This window comes from Drosophila sechellia, chromosome 3L, assembly GCF_004382195.2.
Source record: "Drosophila sechellia strain sech25 chromosome 3L, ASM438219v1, whole genome shotgun sequence".
Taxonomy (NCBI): Eukaryota; Metazoa; Arthropoda; class Insecta; order Diptera; family Drosophilidae; genus Drosophila; species Drosophila sechellia.
The window spans coordinates 7,462,677-7,479,317 of NC_045951.1; the positions used below are offsets into that span (position 1 = coordinate 7,462,677).

General features: G+C 42.6%; 1 protein-coding gene across 4 annotated transcripts in view; it reads left to right on the plus strand.

The window, feature by feature from the left end:
- Nucleotides 1–16,641, plus strand: part of LOC6611176 (guanine nucleotide exchange factor DBS) — a 45,924-nt gene that overhangs the window by 12,157 nt on the left and 17,126 nt on the right. For all 4 annotated transcript variants that reach the window (XM_032717441.1, XM_032717442.1, XM_032717443.1 and 1 more), the window contains exons 4-7: nucleotides 10,557–10,680; nucleotides 11,352–12,053; nucleotides 14,234–14,317; nucleotides 14,712–14,835. In XM_032717441.1, the coding sequence (XP_032573332.1) occupies nucleotides 10,557–10,680; nucleotides 11,352–12,053; nucleotides 14,234–14,317; nucleotides 14,712–14,835 (1,034 nt within the window). The remainder of the gene's footprint in view (nucleotides 1–10,556; nucleotides 10,681–11,351; nucleotides 12,054–14,233; nucleotides 14,318–14,711; nucleotides 14,836–16,641) is intronic.

Below are 16,641 nucleotides of genomic sequence, written 5' to 3' on the forward strand. Positions count from 1 at the left end.
GCAAATACGTTATAAAAGTGCCTTAATGTGTGATCTTTTTACAATCTGCAAGAAATAATCGTAAAAGTGCGAATCAGCTTCGTGTAGTATAAATATATACTCCTATCCCAAGTGCCACATATATCTGCTATCAGCCTAGAAGTTAACGCTTTAAAGCCGTCACATCAGCGTAAATCAGAGGATTTCCTCGCCAAATAGTTTTGAGGTAATTTCTGGTTTCACATTTTATTAGCTAAGCGGCCCGAAGTCTGAAGTTCATTATTATTTATAGCCAATAATTGTCGAGTGTTTCTTCGTTGTTCAGTTGTATGGTGTAGTGTAGTGTAGTGTTTGAATCCGACCCTGACCTCAGTATTCATTAAAAATCAATTGTTTTCCACTCGCATTCGCATTCGCATTGGCAATTTGCATACTTATTACACATGGCCAGAGACAAAAGTCATGAAAAGTAAAAGACAAACCACGGAAGCGTCCTTCGGGTCAGCCTACGCTTTTTGGACTTGTTAGAATCGCAGAGAGAGGTCTTTCTATTATTATTTTTTTTTTTTTTTTAGCCATTTCAATGACAAAGTGGTGGCAAGTGTGGGTTGTGCACTACGTGCTATATGCCCCTTCTAAATGGAATTGTCAGAGGTTCTGGGTCCACTAATCAGTTCCCCAGCTCCGTTTGCAATGTAATTTATAATCATTTTCGTAACGCATACGCACTGTGGAGCATGTGGTGCTCGGTCCGTGGGAGGCAGCTAAAAAATACTACTATAAGTACAAAAAAAAAAAAGCTGCTGTAAAGTGCTCGGCGTGACCCACTTAGGTCCAACCACATAAACTTATTTGAATCAATCAGCCACAGCGCACATTTTCCGCTGATTTGGAGTCGTAAACTGGCGGGCATCTGGTTGACCTGTGGCAACTCGATTAGCAGTTGCAACTGCTAACTTGCAGCTGCCTCTGCATGTTAATTGCTATTTAATTTGTGTGCTGCGTTCTGTGTGCCGCCTCAGAACTCAATGAAAGTTGCGTCGAGTTGGCATTTTTTGTATTTTTTTTGTGTTTTTTATATACCCTCTGCAGCCGGGCACGTTCTGTAATTTAAATCGCCTTTGTGCGCAGACGCAGCAGCGTTCTCATCTAAAGAGTGGCCCAGCCAAAGAGCAAGTACTTTATAGAGTTTTTTTTTGTTTGGATTGCTTTGGCTTGGCTTGGTTTTATTTTGATTTTCCCCCTTTACCGAACCGAAAGCGGAAATTGTGTATTAAGTGTTCTCGAGCAAAGGGAGCGATGGGGTAAAGCCGTACAGTCTGCTAAACAGATTCCAGCGTAAACTCGAAATCAGCAGAGAACAAAACATATTAAGGGTCTCATTTGGATACTTTTTTACACCAACAGTTAAGATATTAGGTGTTTAAAAGCAGAAGACCAGCTGTTTCTTTACTATTTGGAAATTTATAATAGCTTAATATACGGACTTCATATTAAAAAGAAGTCATATGATAGTGATATGATAGAACATTTCTTGCCGTGTAATTGAGAATCTCTGAACACGGCATATCACTTAGCCAAACAGCAATTACGATTAGGAGCGCAGCGCCAAGAGTGAAAAGTCTGGGGAAAACGAGCAAAAAAATGCCTACAAGTATGAAGTGAGTGTCTGTGCTTCCGAGTTGCATTTGAAACGGTCCATCAATCCAGCGGCCAGATCTGTGCAATAATTTGCAGAAAAGTGCTTTGAACTGTGTTGAACACAACATGATCGGCATTTGTTAGCGATAATGAATTGAACATTTCTGAAAACATGTTTGTACATAATTTGTATGCAGGCTCTGGGGGCCGCCATTCATGGACCCAACTCTGGAGTCCACTACTCCGTAGTCGATGGTCCGTTGTCCGTGGTCCGAGTACCATGGCGTCTGCCATGTGTCTGGTTGTCTAAGTGTCTGAATGCCATGGATATATCTAGTATTTGTGTTGGTCTAACTAAGAGCATCTGACCAAGGCATATGTATGCGGTTTGTTTTTGCCCGCCCAGGGAAAGACAAACGCTGAGTTAGACGGGGGGAAAATGTGCAAAGTGTAAAGTGCATATTTATGGCTTGCATAAAATAACTTGTAAAATTCACTCGCTCCGTCTGTTTGTCTCTGTGCATTTTGCTGTGTGTTCATGTGAGTGCAATCGCCATTCGAACACGTGTTGTTTGAACCGACTGTATATATATATATATATAGGCATATAGGCACACGATCGCCGAGGAAGTCGCTGTTCAGGATATGGATGATATGTGACTGGACTCGCCAATGAGCAAACATTCGAAATAAAATACCCGCCATGGGAATATTATGCAGCTAAATGTGCACATTATTTTGACAGAAATATGTGGCATGACGTTAAGATAGCATTTGACGGGTCAATGAGCTCAGTTCCCCGGGACTTGAAGAACCGATTCTCGGTGAATATTGCGGGTATCCTGAAAGTCTTATAAAATTAGCCAGAACAAATGAACAATCAACATTAAATGAGCACTCCCTTGCCATTTTAACAAATAAATAATAATTACTTCTAGTATCTTATGCCGCTTTTAAATAACCAAACCTCTGGGTGGCTTTAAAAGATAAATATTTTCACTACAGATACCATTGTTTTTATATAAATTCCTGCAAAAAAATGCAAGCAATCTGCAGTGTAATGTTAACAATTATAAAGCCGGACAACTCAGCAACTACACATTTGCCACTTCATTATAAAATACTTAGTCATAAATGCTGTCGCCCCGAACAATACAAACCCAGATGCCTCGTCCCTCTGAATTCCACCTTTGGCAATTTAGCAGATTGAGTTACAAGACGCGTGTGCACTGCGATTCACGGATCTTCAGAGATGAAGCTCAAAGCATCAGCTTTATTTAGCAAAAATAAATATTATTAAACCTTTTAAAGGTCAGAAATTAATTAAGTAAATAGTTTTCAAAACTCATAATAAAACTATTTTATATTTTACAAAATCATGCTACCCGGCTTTACAAAAGTATCGCATAGATAAGCATATTCTGCGCATCTCCAGGCTTTTGTATCTGAGCGCAGCTGGCAATAGATACGAATGCATCCAGAAGATAGCCTTGAATAATTCAAGCGCGTGTGACTCGCTTAGTAATTAACCCAGCACAAAAGCCGCAGGCCAGCGATGAGTCGCGGTTTGGCTTGGCTTGGCTTGGGTTTGGGATAGGGATTGGGATGGTAGCCATATATAGGGGTGGGGGAATGGAGGTGGAGTAGTATGGGGCAGGCACGTCAAGTGGCAGACACCGAATCCGAATCCGCGGCGCTCACAGAAACACTCATGCATATATGGATACTTTTGTTCCTTTATGTTTTTTTGTGTATCGCTGTCTTCTGTCTGCCGTTTGCTTATTTGTTTGCCTCTAGCTTTGTCTTTGTGTCATCATCGCCATCGTGATTATCCTCATTATGAGCATGTCTCTATTGCTCGGTGTGTGCGTGGAGGTGAACGCTTCCTGCAATGCCAACAGGTAGACCAAGACAAAGGCGTCCCAACCATCCATCCATCCATCCATCCAACCAGTGCCCGATCCCCATTTCAGACCCATTCCCACCCCGATTCCCACTCCCATTCCCAATCCTCTGGCCAGACGTGAACGTAGTCGGTGGGAATCGGCTGCTTCAAATGCCAGAAACGCTCCGGGCAAAGCAAATAGTTACCTATAAATTGTTCAGCGAACAAACGAAGCCGTCAAATCATCCCATGAATGACTGACAAGCCCTAGCGACAATTGTGCCCAGTTGGCCACAAAGTGCTCCAACTGCAACGGCCAAAGAGCCAAAGAGCCACGACCACGACAACGACACGCTCTAATAAATGGTTCAATAATAAATTACCTCCCGGTTCAGGTTCACCTCCAGGATTTGTTTCGGCATCACGTTATTTGGGCATTTGTCAAGTTCAAGCGTAACTCTATGTCTACACTAGTCAACTGGGGTTTGAACAGTAACCAATCCTTAGGATCAAACATTATCTAACATAAGCTGTAGATACATTTTACATTTTACATTTTAAATTAAATTAGAAAGTCTGCTTAGATTCTTAAGTGCAGTTCATTAATGGGTTTCCATTTTACCCGTTAATAGGGCTATTAAAGCTGGCTGACCGAACCTAAAAAGCTGCAAAATTCCGTGCACTTCTTTGCCGATATATTCCGCATATGGAATATACAGAATACATAGATATCGCTACGGAAATACTCAAAGTTTATGGCCACTTTTTTATAGCTCCCTTGTTCCGTGCAGGAGCTATGATAATCCCCTCGTTGGTTACATAGTGTTAGCGACACCTTGCCCCAGGGCCTTCGTTGTGAGTAGGATGTCAGATCGCGCCACCTTCGTGATTTGTGGCTTTAGGGCACATGTGCAACAACGGCAACAACAGCGGCAGTGGCAACTGCAGCAAGCAAGCAGCAACTGGCAGCAGCGACTACATCAACTCGGTGGTCCGCCAAACTCCTGGTCAAATGTCCGTTGTTTGTCCATTTGTCCATCGTCTGGCTTTTGGCCGCCGGATTAGCATTGAAATTGACTTCGTGCTGTGCTCATTAAAATTTTACGTGCATAAAGTTTATTTCGATTTGTTTCGCCGTGTTGTTTTGTCGCTGCACAGTTGTCCTTAGTTCGCTGAGTTTTCCAAGGAATTACATTTCGTGGTCGCAACTTAGAATATTTCCCAGAATTTTCCACCAAAAAACAATCAGAGAAACAAATATTTGTGCTACCCGTTTTGTACTTCCTTATTGGCCAATACGATTTCCAATCCAGAGCAGAATATCGAGACCCTTTGAATTGGGCAATGATGGTTCAGATTCTATCGGGCACAACGCTTATTGGTGTTTTAATGCGTTTTCTGCCCGTCTGGATTGCATTAACAAGTTTACGGCCGTTTTGGAATTGATGTGGCTAACAACTTTTTCAATTACCCAGTCCAAGTCGCAGTCCAAGTCGAAGTCCAAGTCCAACTACCCAGCCAAGCTGGAAAAGCGAAGCAGTTGAGCAAACACAGACAACAGAGCTTCGCTCAGATCAGATCGTCATCATTGTTGTGTGGAGCCTTAACTTCTTTCCCGGTCGTTTTGGTTATTATGCCATAAAAACTCGTTTTCAGCTGATTTAGCCGAAGTTCATGATCAGCTGTGAACTGAAAGTGGTTGATTGGAGCACTGAGCAGCCTGCACGGTCCAGAAGAACCTCTGTGCTGATACCGGTTTTTGCTGTTACTTGCCACTCGTGCCCCCTCCCTCAGCCAATTGGACTCGTAATTGAGAGAGTCTTGTGCTGATGTAACAGCAACTTGCAACAGTACTGCCTGTGCCTGCCCCAGCATCTGGCCTTTGAAGTTGCCACGAAATCGAAACGGTCTTTGTTATCTCAAGCCCTCCAAGCCGTAACCCATAACTGTGACAGCAGATCCAATCCGATCCGATCGAATTCAATCCCATTCCCATACTGATTCCCATTTCAACACCCCATCGAGGGCCAATGTAAGCAGCAACTTCCTGCATCCACAGACGAAATAAATTCGCTGCACCGATCGTTGCACCGAAATGCAAACAAATACAACAAATTTGCAGATACACTCAGTGGGGCAGTGTGGGGCTTCCAAGAACACTGCTGCCGTGGCATTCCGACCGTGCAGCTACCATGACAGCCTAGACCTGATCTATTTTCGTCTCACTCCCGGTGCCATCTTCCATCTGCATTGCGAAAAGTGTGCCCCACACAAGCGGTGCACATATGAAGCACTTGAAGAAATAAAGATCTTTTATAACTAACCAAGCATTTCAATTCTATAAAATCTAAAGGCAATAGATATTTTTGGTTAGCAATTTGTCGCTTTCCTATTATATGCTAGCTATGATTTAATAGTTTTCAACTCAATTTATATTGGTTCATAAAGTTAATACATTTTTTTTTCTGCGTGCATATTTATATTATATATTTACAAGTATATAGCGGTTCTGCTCCACCCCCGCCGCGCATAAACACACACTATGGGGGAGCAGAAACAATTTGTAGGTGTGGCCGGAGTGATCCGAATCAAATGTGGCATCTACAGGGACGTGGTCATGGATGTGTTCATGGATGTGTGGTGCATTGTGGATACAACTGCATATGTTGGTGTTGCCAATGACGTTCCGTTGATGGCCATTCCGCGCCAGATCAAGCGGAAATGTGACGTTGACGGCAATAAATATAAAGTGAATCGCTCTGTTGCTGCAAGAGTTCAAAGCTTGCTGAAAAATTTCAAAAAAATCGAGTGGGGGGGAGTGCAAAATAACACGCCTATTAATAGACAATCGAGAATATTGGGCATGGAAATTGATACACAGGAAACATGTGGAGTAGGAAATCAATTGGAGCAGCCAAATAGGAAATGGCGAAAATAGCCAGCTATTCTATTCAATGAATTTAATGGCTTCGTTTTTGGAGCAGCGAATCTATTAACTGTAATCGTAAACAAGCATTGCATTTCACATTTTTCCTCTGTCTTTTTTATAGCCCCCTTCCCAAATCGTATCCCTAATTTATTAAATTATCCAAATAATAAGCCCACATTTCTAAACTTTAAATATATAACAAATTTATTGCTTTATTTATAGCTCCATTTATTTGCAATTTTTCACAGCCATCGTATAAGTAATTCGAAAAAGTAATTGCTAATAAGCACTCAAATTACTTTTTTAACTACTTCGGCAGGTGATTTATGGCACATTTCTTTTCTCCTTGTATGTTTATTTATTAACACAAGTGCCGACGAAGAAAGTTAATTTTTTGCCATTAATATCACAAATTTAAGTGTTGGCTTATATAATTTTTTGCAATGTTCCTCCCGACAAAGAAGTGTGTTATTTAATTTTCAAGCCATTTTTTGCTGCCTGTTGAAATTCCGCCTCGTTGGTCAACCCACCAGCGGCAATTTAAAACTTAAATAACAAATAGCCAAATATCAATTGTAAGCCATCAAACATCATTTGGCCAAAAGTAACGGAATCGCCGGCCAAAATCAAACATTGGACATTCCACCCAAAATAAAAATGCTTAAATACAAAGTATATAAAATGCCGAGGCCGCCGCTTACACATCATAATTATCAATTGCTGGCGGCGCTTTTGACCAGGTGTGGCCCTTCTTTCCCAACAAATTAATTACGGATCGAGCTGAGAAATTAAAAAAAAAAGACTTTATATATGTGATGCCAAAAATTGGCAATAAACGAAATTTGAGCCCCAGCAGCGCACATTTTTTGCCTACAATTTGTTAAGAAAACAAGCCAAGTGCATGTGAATGTTTCGATTTATTTCATTTCGTTTTATTTCTGTGTGCAACGCGCCCTGTGCTCCTTCGCATGCGTAATGTTGTCGGCACCGATGGTGGTCCCCATGATTCTTTCAATATCCAAAAGCGAAGTCCAAAATCCAAATCCGTGTGTACGACTGCACCCGCATTGAATAATTGCCATAGGCTGGGCGCCACACGCCGGGACATGGCCATTCATACTCGGTTTCCTCGGCCACACACCACTCACATATATGTATATATTTAGATACAGATATGTTTATATCTGCATATATGCTAATGCCGGGCCATGTCGGCTTGATTACTCATATATAAACGGTCCGTCGATCCGCTGACTTCGCCGCCTGTTGGTGGGTTTTTGTATCATTCCGTTTCGTTTTTGCGGCTGCCGGTCGGTAATTTAGTTTTTAACATCAAAGGCGTGGGAATGTGCAAAAAAATACAACAAAGTATATACAAAAAATTGAACAACAAACCATGATGGAATAATATATGCTCTGATCCGGGCAAGGATTCAGACAAATCCTCGACAAAATCTGCCCGCAGATTTATGGCATTCAGGCACTCGAAAGCCGAAAGCCGCCAATGGAACGGAAATTTGTCGCCCCTCAGCAAATTGAAAACGACCCAAGCTGAAGAACAAAAAAGATACTTTTGTATCTTTGTGGTGAAATACCCTTCGCTTCCTTTTTTTTTGTGTCTACAATTCTGGGAAGAGACACGAAACCACTAAATTTATGGAATATTTTTAGGGGAAGTAGTTTTGTTCTAGCGCAGATATGGTCCATTAACCATTTGCTGACCTTCAAGAAGTTTAGAATTCTTGAAGAAGTTGTGAAACTAACAAAGCATAGTATGGATTTTAAAGTACTTATACTGCTTTTTTCAGTAAGCCCACCTTTGAGGCTTATTTATGGCATTTAAGTATATTGAGTTACAACGAACTCACCTAACTTGACCACTTGCTGTCCTTCAAAGTAATTCCTATGGTAACCATTTCCAGTGACTTGTCTTTGGCGATTAAATCGAATATTGTTTGATGGAGGGTTGGTACAACGTTCAGTGTAGGCGACACCATCGAAAACAAACGACAACTAAAACTAACAAGCAATTCAGCAACATCGACGACAATGACAAGCGGCGTCCGAGCGACGCGCGCATTTGGGTCAATGACGACGAAACTGAAACGCTTCCAATGATTTAGAACCCCCTCGGATTGGATGGGATTGGATCCGATCGGAACAGATCGGATCTGAGATGGAGATGGGGAAGGCACCGGCATCGTCACCGTCACCGCCAATGGAACATGGTACTTGGCATGGAGCTGGGTCTGGGAGCGATCATGCAGAAAATGTTACGAAAATCATTATTTTAGCATGTGGCGACAGGGGCTTATACAACGATACCTCCCTGAAACACACTGAAAGAAAAAAGGATTATTTTCCTTATTTACGATCTAAAAAAAAATGTTCTAGTACCTCTTATACATTTTACCTTAACTAAGGCTTTAGAAATGAAATGCTAAAAAATATCTTGTATCTATGAACAAGTAACAGAAATCTTTACAATGCATTGGTAGGCACTTAGCCATGGATTGTATGTACATTTTTTTTCAGTGCAGGTCCGAAATATCAGACAGAGGGGGACAGCAAGTGGTGTGAGGGAGATGGCTTTCGAGCGGAGGAAGTGGTTGCGTTGTTGTCGTTGTGTGGTTCGGTTGATCGGCGATGATCATTTTGTTCAATCGATTGTAAACGATGCGTTGCGATCGTTGCTGCGGCTTTGATCAAATGACAAAATTGATCATTTTCTGTTTGAATGGATTTCGATCGGGCAACCTTTTCAGGCCCCTGGAACCCCTAAAAAAATCCCCAGCCCCCCATCCAATGCCTCCTCTTGAGCGACAACAATTGATTTATGTACGCGTCTCTCTCTCTTTTTGCGCCGCTATGTCTTTCTCTTTCGCTCCTAACTGGGTGGCATGTGCAATAACAAAAAAAAAAAAAACACAACAGCCATCGCTTTGTTACCAATAAAATATCCAAGTTTTTGTGTTGAGTCAAAAGGCGCTATAAATCAAGGCAGTGCGCACCTTTTTTTTCCCCATCTGATTTTCCAAAAAAGCGAAACGAAAACAAGACAAAATCAAATGTTGAAAAAAAATCGCTGAGCAACTGGCAAATTAGCAACAATGTGAAGAAATATTTTCGCATTGTAACAATTAATAGCTGACCAAAAGGATCGGACTTTAACTCGGGTCTCTAGGAGCTCTCTCTCTCTTTGGGTTTTGGTTTTTTGATTTTTTGGTTTTTAGTTTTTCTAGCTTTTTGCAGTCGCGGGTCTCAAATTCGATTTCACATTCCCGTAGGGGTGAAATCTGCGTTGGGCTTTCTGCTATTCAGTCTTTTTCAGTTTGGCACAAACGCTGAGGGTAATAACCAAAAATTAGCAAAAATTGCCAAAAGTTTGACTTGCATGATTTATCTATAATTTTCCATCGCCATCGCCAGGCGGTGCCTGTTTTCCGTTGTTTTTTTTTTTTCGTGGGCTTTTCGGGAATACACACAAAAAAAAGTTATTATTGTTAAGAAGTACAACAGGAACTTCATTCTTGCATTGAATTGTTATTAATTTTTGTATTATTTTGTTACCCTTAAAATTTAAATATGCGTAACTTATATATCTTAAGCTAGTCCATAGTCGATTGGAAACTCCTTTTCTCCTTTTACAAGGGAACTAATCATATCTCCTTAGTTTGTGGTTAACAAATAGTTATAGATATCTGTTTTTCCTGTGCACTTTTGGTACTGGGGCGGCCAAAAGGTGCCACACTCGCCATCTCCGATATGGCCAACTGGCGGACAAACATGGGGGAGACCTCGAACATTCAGGCCTCCAAATATCCAAATATCCAAATATCCCAGCTCTGATGTCTGACGTCGGACAGTCTGGGCCATTTTTAATGCGCTTTCCAGGCGGTGAGGCTCGGCATTTGGTTTTTGGTCTTTTCGCTTAGTTTTGGCCAGCTATGGCTTTGGTTTCTTTATCGTTTTCGGTTTCCTTTCCGCAGCTTAACACTTGCGGGTGTTGTGGCCTGCACAATTTCTGGCCGAACATGTAATCGCAGTAATAATAAAAATTTGCAAATGATTTCGTTACTCAATCTGCAATCAGGCACTTATACCGCTTATCGTCTCTTGCAGTCCTGGTTATGGCATCCCGGCTGGCCGTTGGCAACATCCAATGGAGCACTGGTCTTGCAGCTGAGCGACGCTGAGATCGCGCACGCACTTCGTCCGGCGGAGCTGTATCTCTGCATCAAATTGGGTAAGTGGGTCGACCGGGATCGGGATCGGAGTGCTCTGGCCCTTCTTATAACTATGATTATGGCAGGCACACGAGTCCGCAACCACCAATCAATATAATCGATCACTTACGACCGTCTAGGGCTTGCTTGTGCAATTTAAATGCTCTAGAATGGTAGCAAGAGCAGGAGAGTAGTAAAGCAAGCAGGTTTCTAGGTATCTATTTAGATACAGATTCCAACTTTAATCATTGGTGCAGCTGATGATCAACAAAATTAAGTAGCCAGTGCTTAACTCTCTTGATTAGATACAAATGAACATGAAGCTTTGATGATATTTTGCCGAAACTTCAGGGAATCGGTTTTTGTTTTGTAAAGTGATAATTTTTTTAGTGCCTGAGTCTAAAAACTTACGCGTAAAAATATTTTATTGCCATATTTTTGTATGCTTGCAATCGAAAACCATATATGTTTATGACTAATAACTTATTTACGACTTGGCCCGTACAATAATACGTAAGAGCAAGACAATTCGCAGATTTAATTAAATGATTAGCATTATATATCTTTAAATAATTATATAATTTTAATTCATTTAAAAGGATACAGCTTTTAGCTAGTACTTAGGTATTAAATTAGGAAATCAGATAAATTAAATGTACATATCTGTAGTCCCATCATCTTCCCCTTGCAGAATCTTCAGCAGAAGGCGACGCGGATTGCACACCGCGGCTCTATGCTGTTTGGCGCTCGTCCCGCAAGGAGGAGAGCGTCCAGAGCCACTGCATCGACCACGAGAATCCCGGCGAGTTGCCCCTGAGCGTGCTCCAGCTGGAAATGTCCACGGCAGCGGCGGCACTGATGGCATCCGATTGCGGTGAACTGCCGCAACTGCTGCAGAATCTGCTGGTGAGCGTGGAGCGCAGCATCGAGCGCGTTTCGCTAAACGAGCTGCAGATGCCGATGCATCATGACCGCGGGGAGGACTCTCTGGATGAGGCCAACAATAATGGATGCAACAATAACCTGTTGGGATCACCAAAGTGCGCGTTGCGACGCAGCGATTTGATTACCAAAAACAAGCTGTTCAACAGCCGTTACATGCTAAGGCGTTTGACCAATCGCCAGGACAGCATGAACTCCACCTCTTCGGGTAACAGTAATGTGAGCGACAGGAGCAGCAGCTCCAGCTCCAGCTCAAGTTCCAGTGCCGGCGAGGAGCTCCTGACCAGCCACTCGGAGGCCAAAATGAGGAGCAACAGCGGTGGTAATGAGGCAAGTGGTGCCTCCACCTCGCCGGCATTGCCACTCTATTGTCTGGGCAACTCGTTTCCGCACATCGACAGCGATGAGGAGGCCAGCGATAGCATCCGTCCGGGGAAACACCACAGTCTAGGTAAGCACCAGTGCAACGCACCGTATACGTAATATCGCATTACGCATGCGCACCGATAGCCGCAGGATACTTAAATTACTCTGATATCGGTCGGCATTTCGTTTCGCTATTAATACACTGCACACATTGCAGTTAACGTTTACAACTATCTCAAGGTTTTTTAAGTTGAAAGAAGTTATAGGAAAATATCTACTGGAAAAGTAAACCCTGGAGATCGCTTCGATATTTGCTAAAAACATCTTCGATGCTAGTTCTCTTTTTAATTAGTTGCTATGCCATTATTTTTTTGAGTGTACCTGCAACAGTTGCAACAGAGCGACCAGTTCGTGGCTCGCTTATCGCAAATGCTGGGCGTGATTTGTCTTATTTGTTTTAGCCCCGTGGCCTGCATCGTATGCAAATCTGTGAGCCCGGACTATTCAATTAAACGCCCCGCAGCCAAAAGTCGGTTAAACCCAAACTGGAGTCAAATTTGCGTTCATTTCGAAAGGCGCTTTGAAGTCGATTTGTATTTATTTTTCCTTTTTGGGGGGTGGGGTTTTAATGGAGCGCTTTGATAGCGTTTAGTTTTGGCGCTAATTTGATATATTTGCTGTTCATAAATGTTGCCCGATATTTAAATCAATTAATGGCCAAAGATTGCTCAGAGATAATGGAAGTTTGTTGCTCTGAATTCTAGCGAAAGTAGCAGAGAGTGAAATTGTAATTTTTTTGAAATTTTTTTTGCTATCTGGATGATGTTTGGTTGGGATCTCAAACATCGCATCCGGCTTTTGTTTTCATGGAATGCCACAACGTTATCGCTTATGCCACTATCGCTTGATTAATTAACAGCTTACCGAAAACATAATACCATGGACAACACAATCCATTAAATGCCAAATCCATTCTCAATTAAGTTGGCAATGTTGGAAAATTGCCACTTCTATATGTACCCATTTATTTTTTGAAAAAATCTTAAAAGCCGTTCTTTATTGACTGCAAAAAAAATGCCCCTTCAAAATGCTCAATTGAGGGGGAATAGAAGGAGGAGGAGGTGGTCCGCCGGCAGCAGTGGTTTTAGCCATTAGCCATTAACATCGACAACCCACGGCATCCGGCGAGACGTGGTTAGCCGCAAAATATCGTTGTCTCTGTGGCAGCCACAACGGTGCAAATGCCTTTTAATTTGTCAAAGCCTAAAATATGAAAATTAAATGAGAAACCAAAGCAATGCCAGTGTGCAGACACAGTGGTTCAAAGTAGCCAAAATAAGTGGGGGAAAGATGTATGATTTTGGGAAGGAAGAGTCACACTTAAGAGATAAAATACTTTACCACAATATTAACAAATTTAATAAATGTTTTTTTATATTTTTGGCATTTGAACATCCGAGTAAAGAACCCTATTCTGTGAGCACCTTGCCACCAAATCATACCACTGTTCCCTGGAATGCGTTCAACTGGAGATCTGGGCTGGGTGTGGGTGCAATTTGCAAGCGGACATAAATCAGCTGGCAAGTGCGGGGGCTATTGTGGTGGGGCTATTGAATTACAATGCAGCGGGTCGCGTTCGTTTTTGGCTCTCTGCCATTTGGAAAAGCGGCAACAGGTGGCCGGAGTTCACAGCGACGAGTGCAGAATTTCCCGAGACGCTGAAATGTGTCGCATTTATCATTGGGAAATATTTGTCGCATGCGAAAGTCCCCGGGGCAGAGCTGAACACAATTTATGACGAACTAGTTTTTGGGGCAACGAGCCACGGAGGCGGCGGCGACTCCGACCACGCCCCCCTTCCTAGAGATTGAGAGCTGGTGTGGGCCGTTCGGCAGCTGGAAATTAATCAAATGACATTATTATGCAAACCGCGCAGATCCTGGACCAGTTTTCAAGGTTCCGTCAAGCGTTTAAAATACAATTAACCCATATTTTTAGGCACTTTACTTTCGTGTGAGTTTTCGCAAGTCTTTTCTGATAACTAATTTAACACGGAGAAAAATGTTTAACAAGTTTTTGTTTCAAACTTAATAAAATGTTATTAAATATGTAGCGGTTTTAAGGATTGACTAAGAAGTAGGTTTAAAGTCGGCAAAAAGTTTTCTTTCTGTATTTTGTGTATTTGTATATGCATTTTGTATTTTTTTGAATTTATTGTTATATTATGAATGAATTTATATGTTAATATATTTTTTCTCTCTGCAGAGACCTGCGAGACAGAGCTACTGCCGCCCAGCTCGATTGGCGAGCTGCCTGAGAAACTGCTGACTAGCGGCGTCTATTTACCAGGTGAGCATCCATCCGCATGCGGTGCACATAGGTGACAAACTTTCCATTTTCGCCGCTCCTCCAGTCCGATCCTCAAACTAATTCTAGACTTTCACTGGGCCAAAATCAACGGCAAATTTGCTTATAAATTGGAATCGTTTTTGTAACGCCCCGCCAGGCAATTTGCCGCTGGCGATTTTCCTGGTGTTTGGCGAAAAGCGGTTGGTGGAAGTGCATAAAGTTGGCGCTTTTCAATTAATGTGCTCACGCTTTTTCGCACATTATCGATGGCGAAGTGGCCACCCAGGGTGCACCAATTGAGACCGCGTCCCAGTGCGATTTCCCACATCTGGAGGTCTTTTATGGCCCATCTCATAACTACGCTCGTACTATACATATCTCCTTTTCTTTGCAGGCACACGCACCCTCCAAGGCGACCCACTTGTGACTGTGGACGCGGCCTGTGTGGCGTCCGCCGGCCTCAATTGCTACGAGCTGGCCACGCTGCTCCTCTACTACAGCACAATTCCCGAGCGGAGGTGAGTGGGGGTTCCTACTACACTGGGAACAAATTTCACAAAAATCAGCCGAGAACTTGAATGCACGCATGCCAATGAAGCTAATAAATAGCATATCAACTTGGCATTTCAACTAAGACTAATACTATTTTATAGTATGATATCATCGCACATAGCGCTTTTTTCCCTGTGTGCATATCTCAATTTCCATATCTGATTCCGAATTAGAATCAGCCTCATCGGTTTAGTGTCAAAGTAACGCATGGGAATGGGCTCAACAAGCAGCTGTAGGCAATCGCCGAGAACCAGTACGAGTACTCCATGCTACCCCGTCTAGAATCCCCCGGCCAGAATCAGCATCTGCAGCCGAATCAGGCATTTCAATTTGTCTGGCAATAAGTTCATAGACTCGCAGACCCGGCAGACCCGTCGGCCCATCCATATTTACGAGCCGATATGCAAATGCGCCAGCCAGTCAGCCAAATGGCGCTGGGAATGAAGCGGAGCTGCATTTAAGCCTTTAAGTCGGTGGTTTTCTGTTCTGTTCCCACTCTTCGAATCTTGCTCCACCTGCACTCCCCTTTCCCATTTCTTCACTCCCGCAAGAGTTTCGTTTCGGCCCGAATGCATGTCAGTCAATTTGCCACTTTGGCTAAAAGGAAACATGCAGCAGCAGCAGAAAAAACAACGGCAACATCGAACAGCACTTGCATTGTGAGCCAAGAACGTTGCCTTAGAAAATAGAACAAAAGTCTGGGCTAAAAGTCGATAAACACTGTCCAGCAGGGTTGGCTATCTGCCCCAGATCTTTGAGTGAAAGGGGGGGAATTTTTATGGAGTAAACAAATAAGGCGGGGAAAATCGGTACTCTCAACTGGTGCTCAAACAATAGGGTCAAGAGCGATTGAGGATTTTAAAGGATATGAGATAAGGTTGATCGAAAGATAATGGCCTGCCAACAGAGAAACAATTAACCGAATTTAATAACTTTTAATAATCTGCCACTTTTAAAAGACTCAATATATAAAACTTTTTAAAATAAAACAAGATTTTGATGAGATCTTTCAACTCTTCATAAGAAATAGCCTATTCACACCGCGCGTTAAAAGTGTATTAACGACATTCCGTTAACAAGTTCATCTCAAAGGTCATGGGAATGGGTCTGGGAAAACCCAATGAACTCCTAGGAACCGATCTTTTCGCCTGCTGCTCAGTGTAAATTAGAATTCCACTCAGGCTGGCTGCCAATGTTTGTGGGGCTGCTTCTAGCGGGCACGTCTTTCGAGGGACTGTGTGCGGCTTCCCTTTGAGGAGAGAGTGAGAGGGTGAGAGTGGGGGTGGAAGGAGAGGGAACGATAACTGCAGGCATATGAATGATTTTTTTTTTTTTTTTCATTTTCCTCCCAGACAGATTCGTGACACTTTAAAATTTATGATGTGAACTTTTAGTTTTGCGCAGTGGTTGTTGCTGTTGCCTCGCAAAAAAAAAGGTTCCAACTGCCACACGATTCCTGGAAATATCAGAAATCTGTGAAATCTAAATCGACAGCGGAGAACACACTCGTATCTATCTGGCGGCCACTTAGAGTTGTTGAGTGCGATTCCCGTTCTAGTTTAAGCCAGCGCGACTCAGTTTGAAAATCCAGCTGCATGCTGATGTTAATTGCTTCAATGCCAATTGGTAAAAACGCGGCCAAATCGCGTAGAAAAGTCTTTGACAAACATTGGCAGTGGCAGCAAAAAGCTGCAGCAGCTGAAAACTGGCACATCTGCTGTAGCCTCATCGCCTCATCATCATCATCATTATCAGCATCTAAACTCCACTAC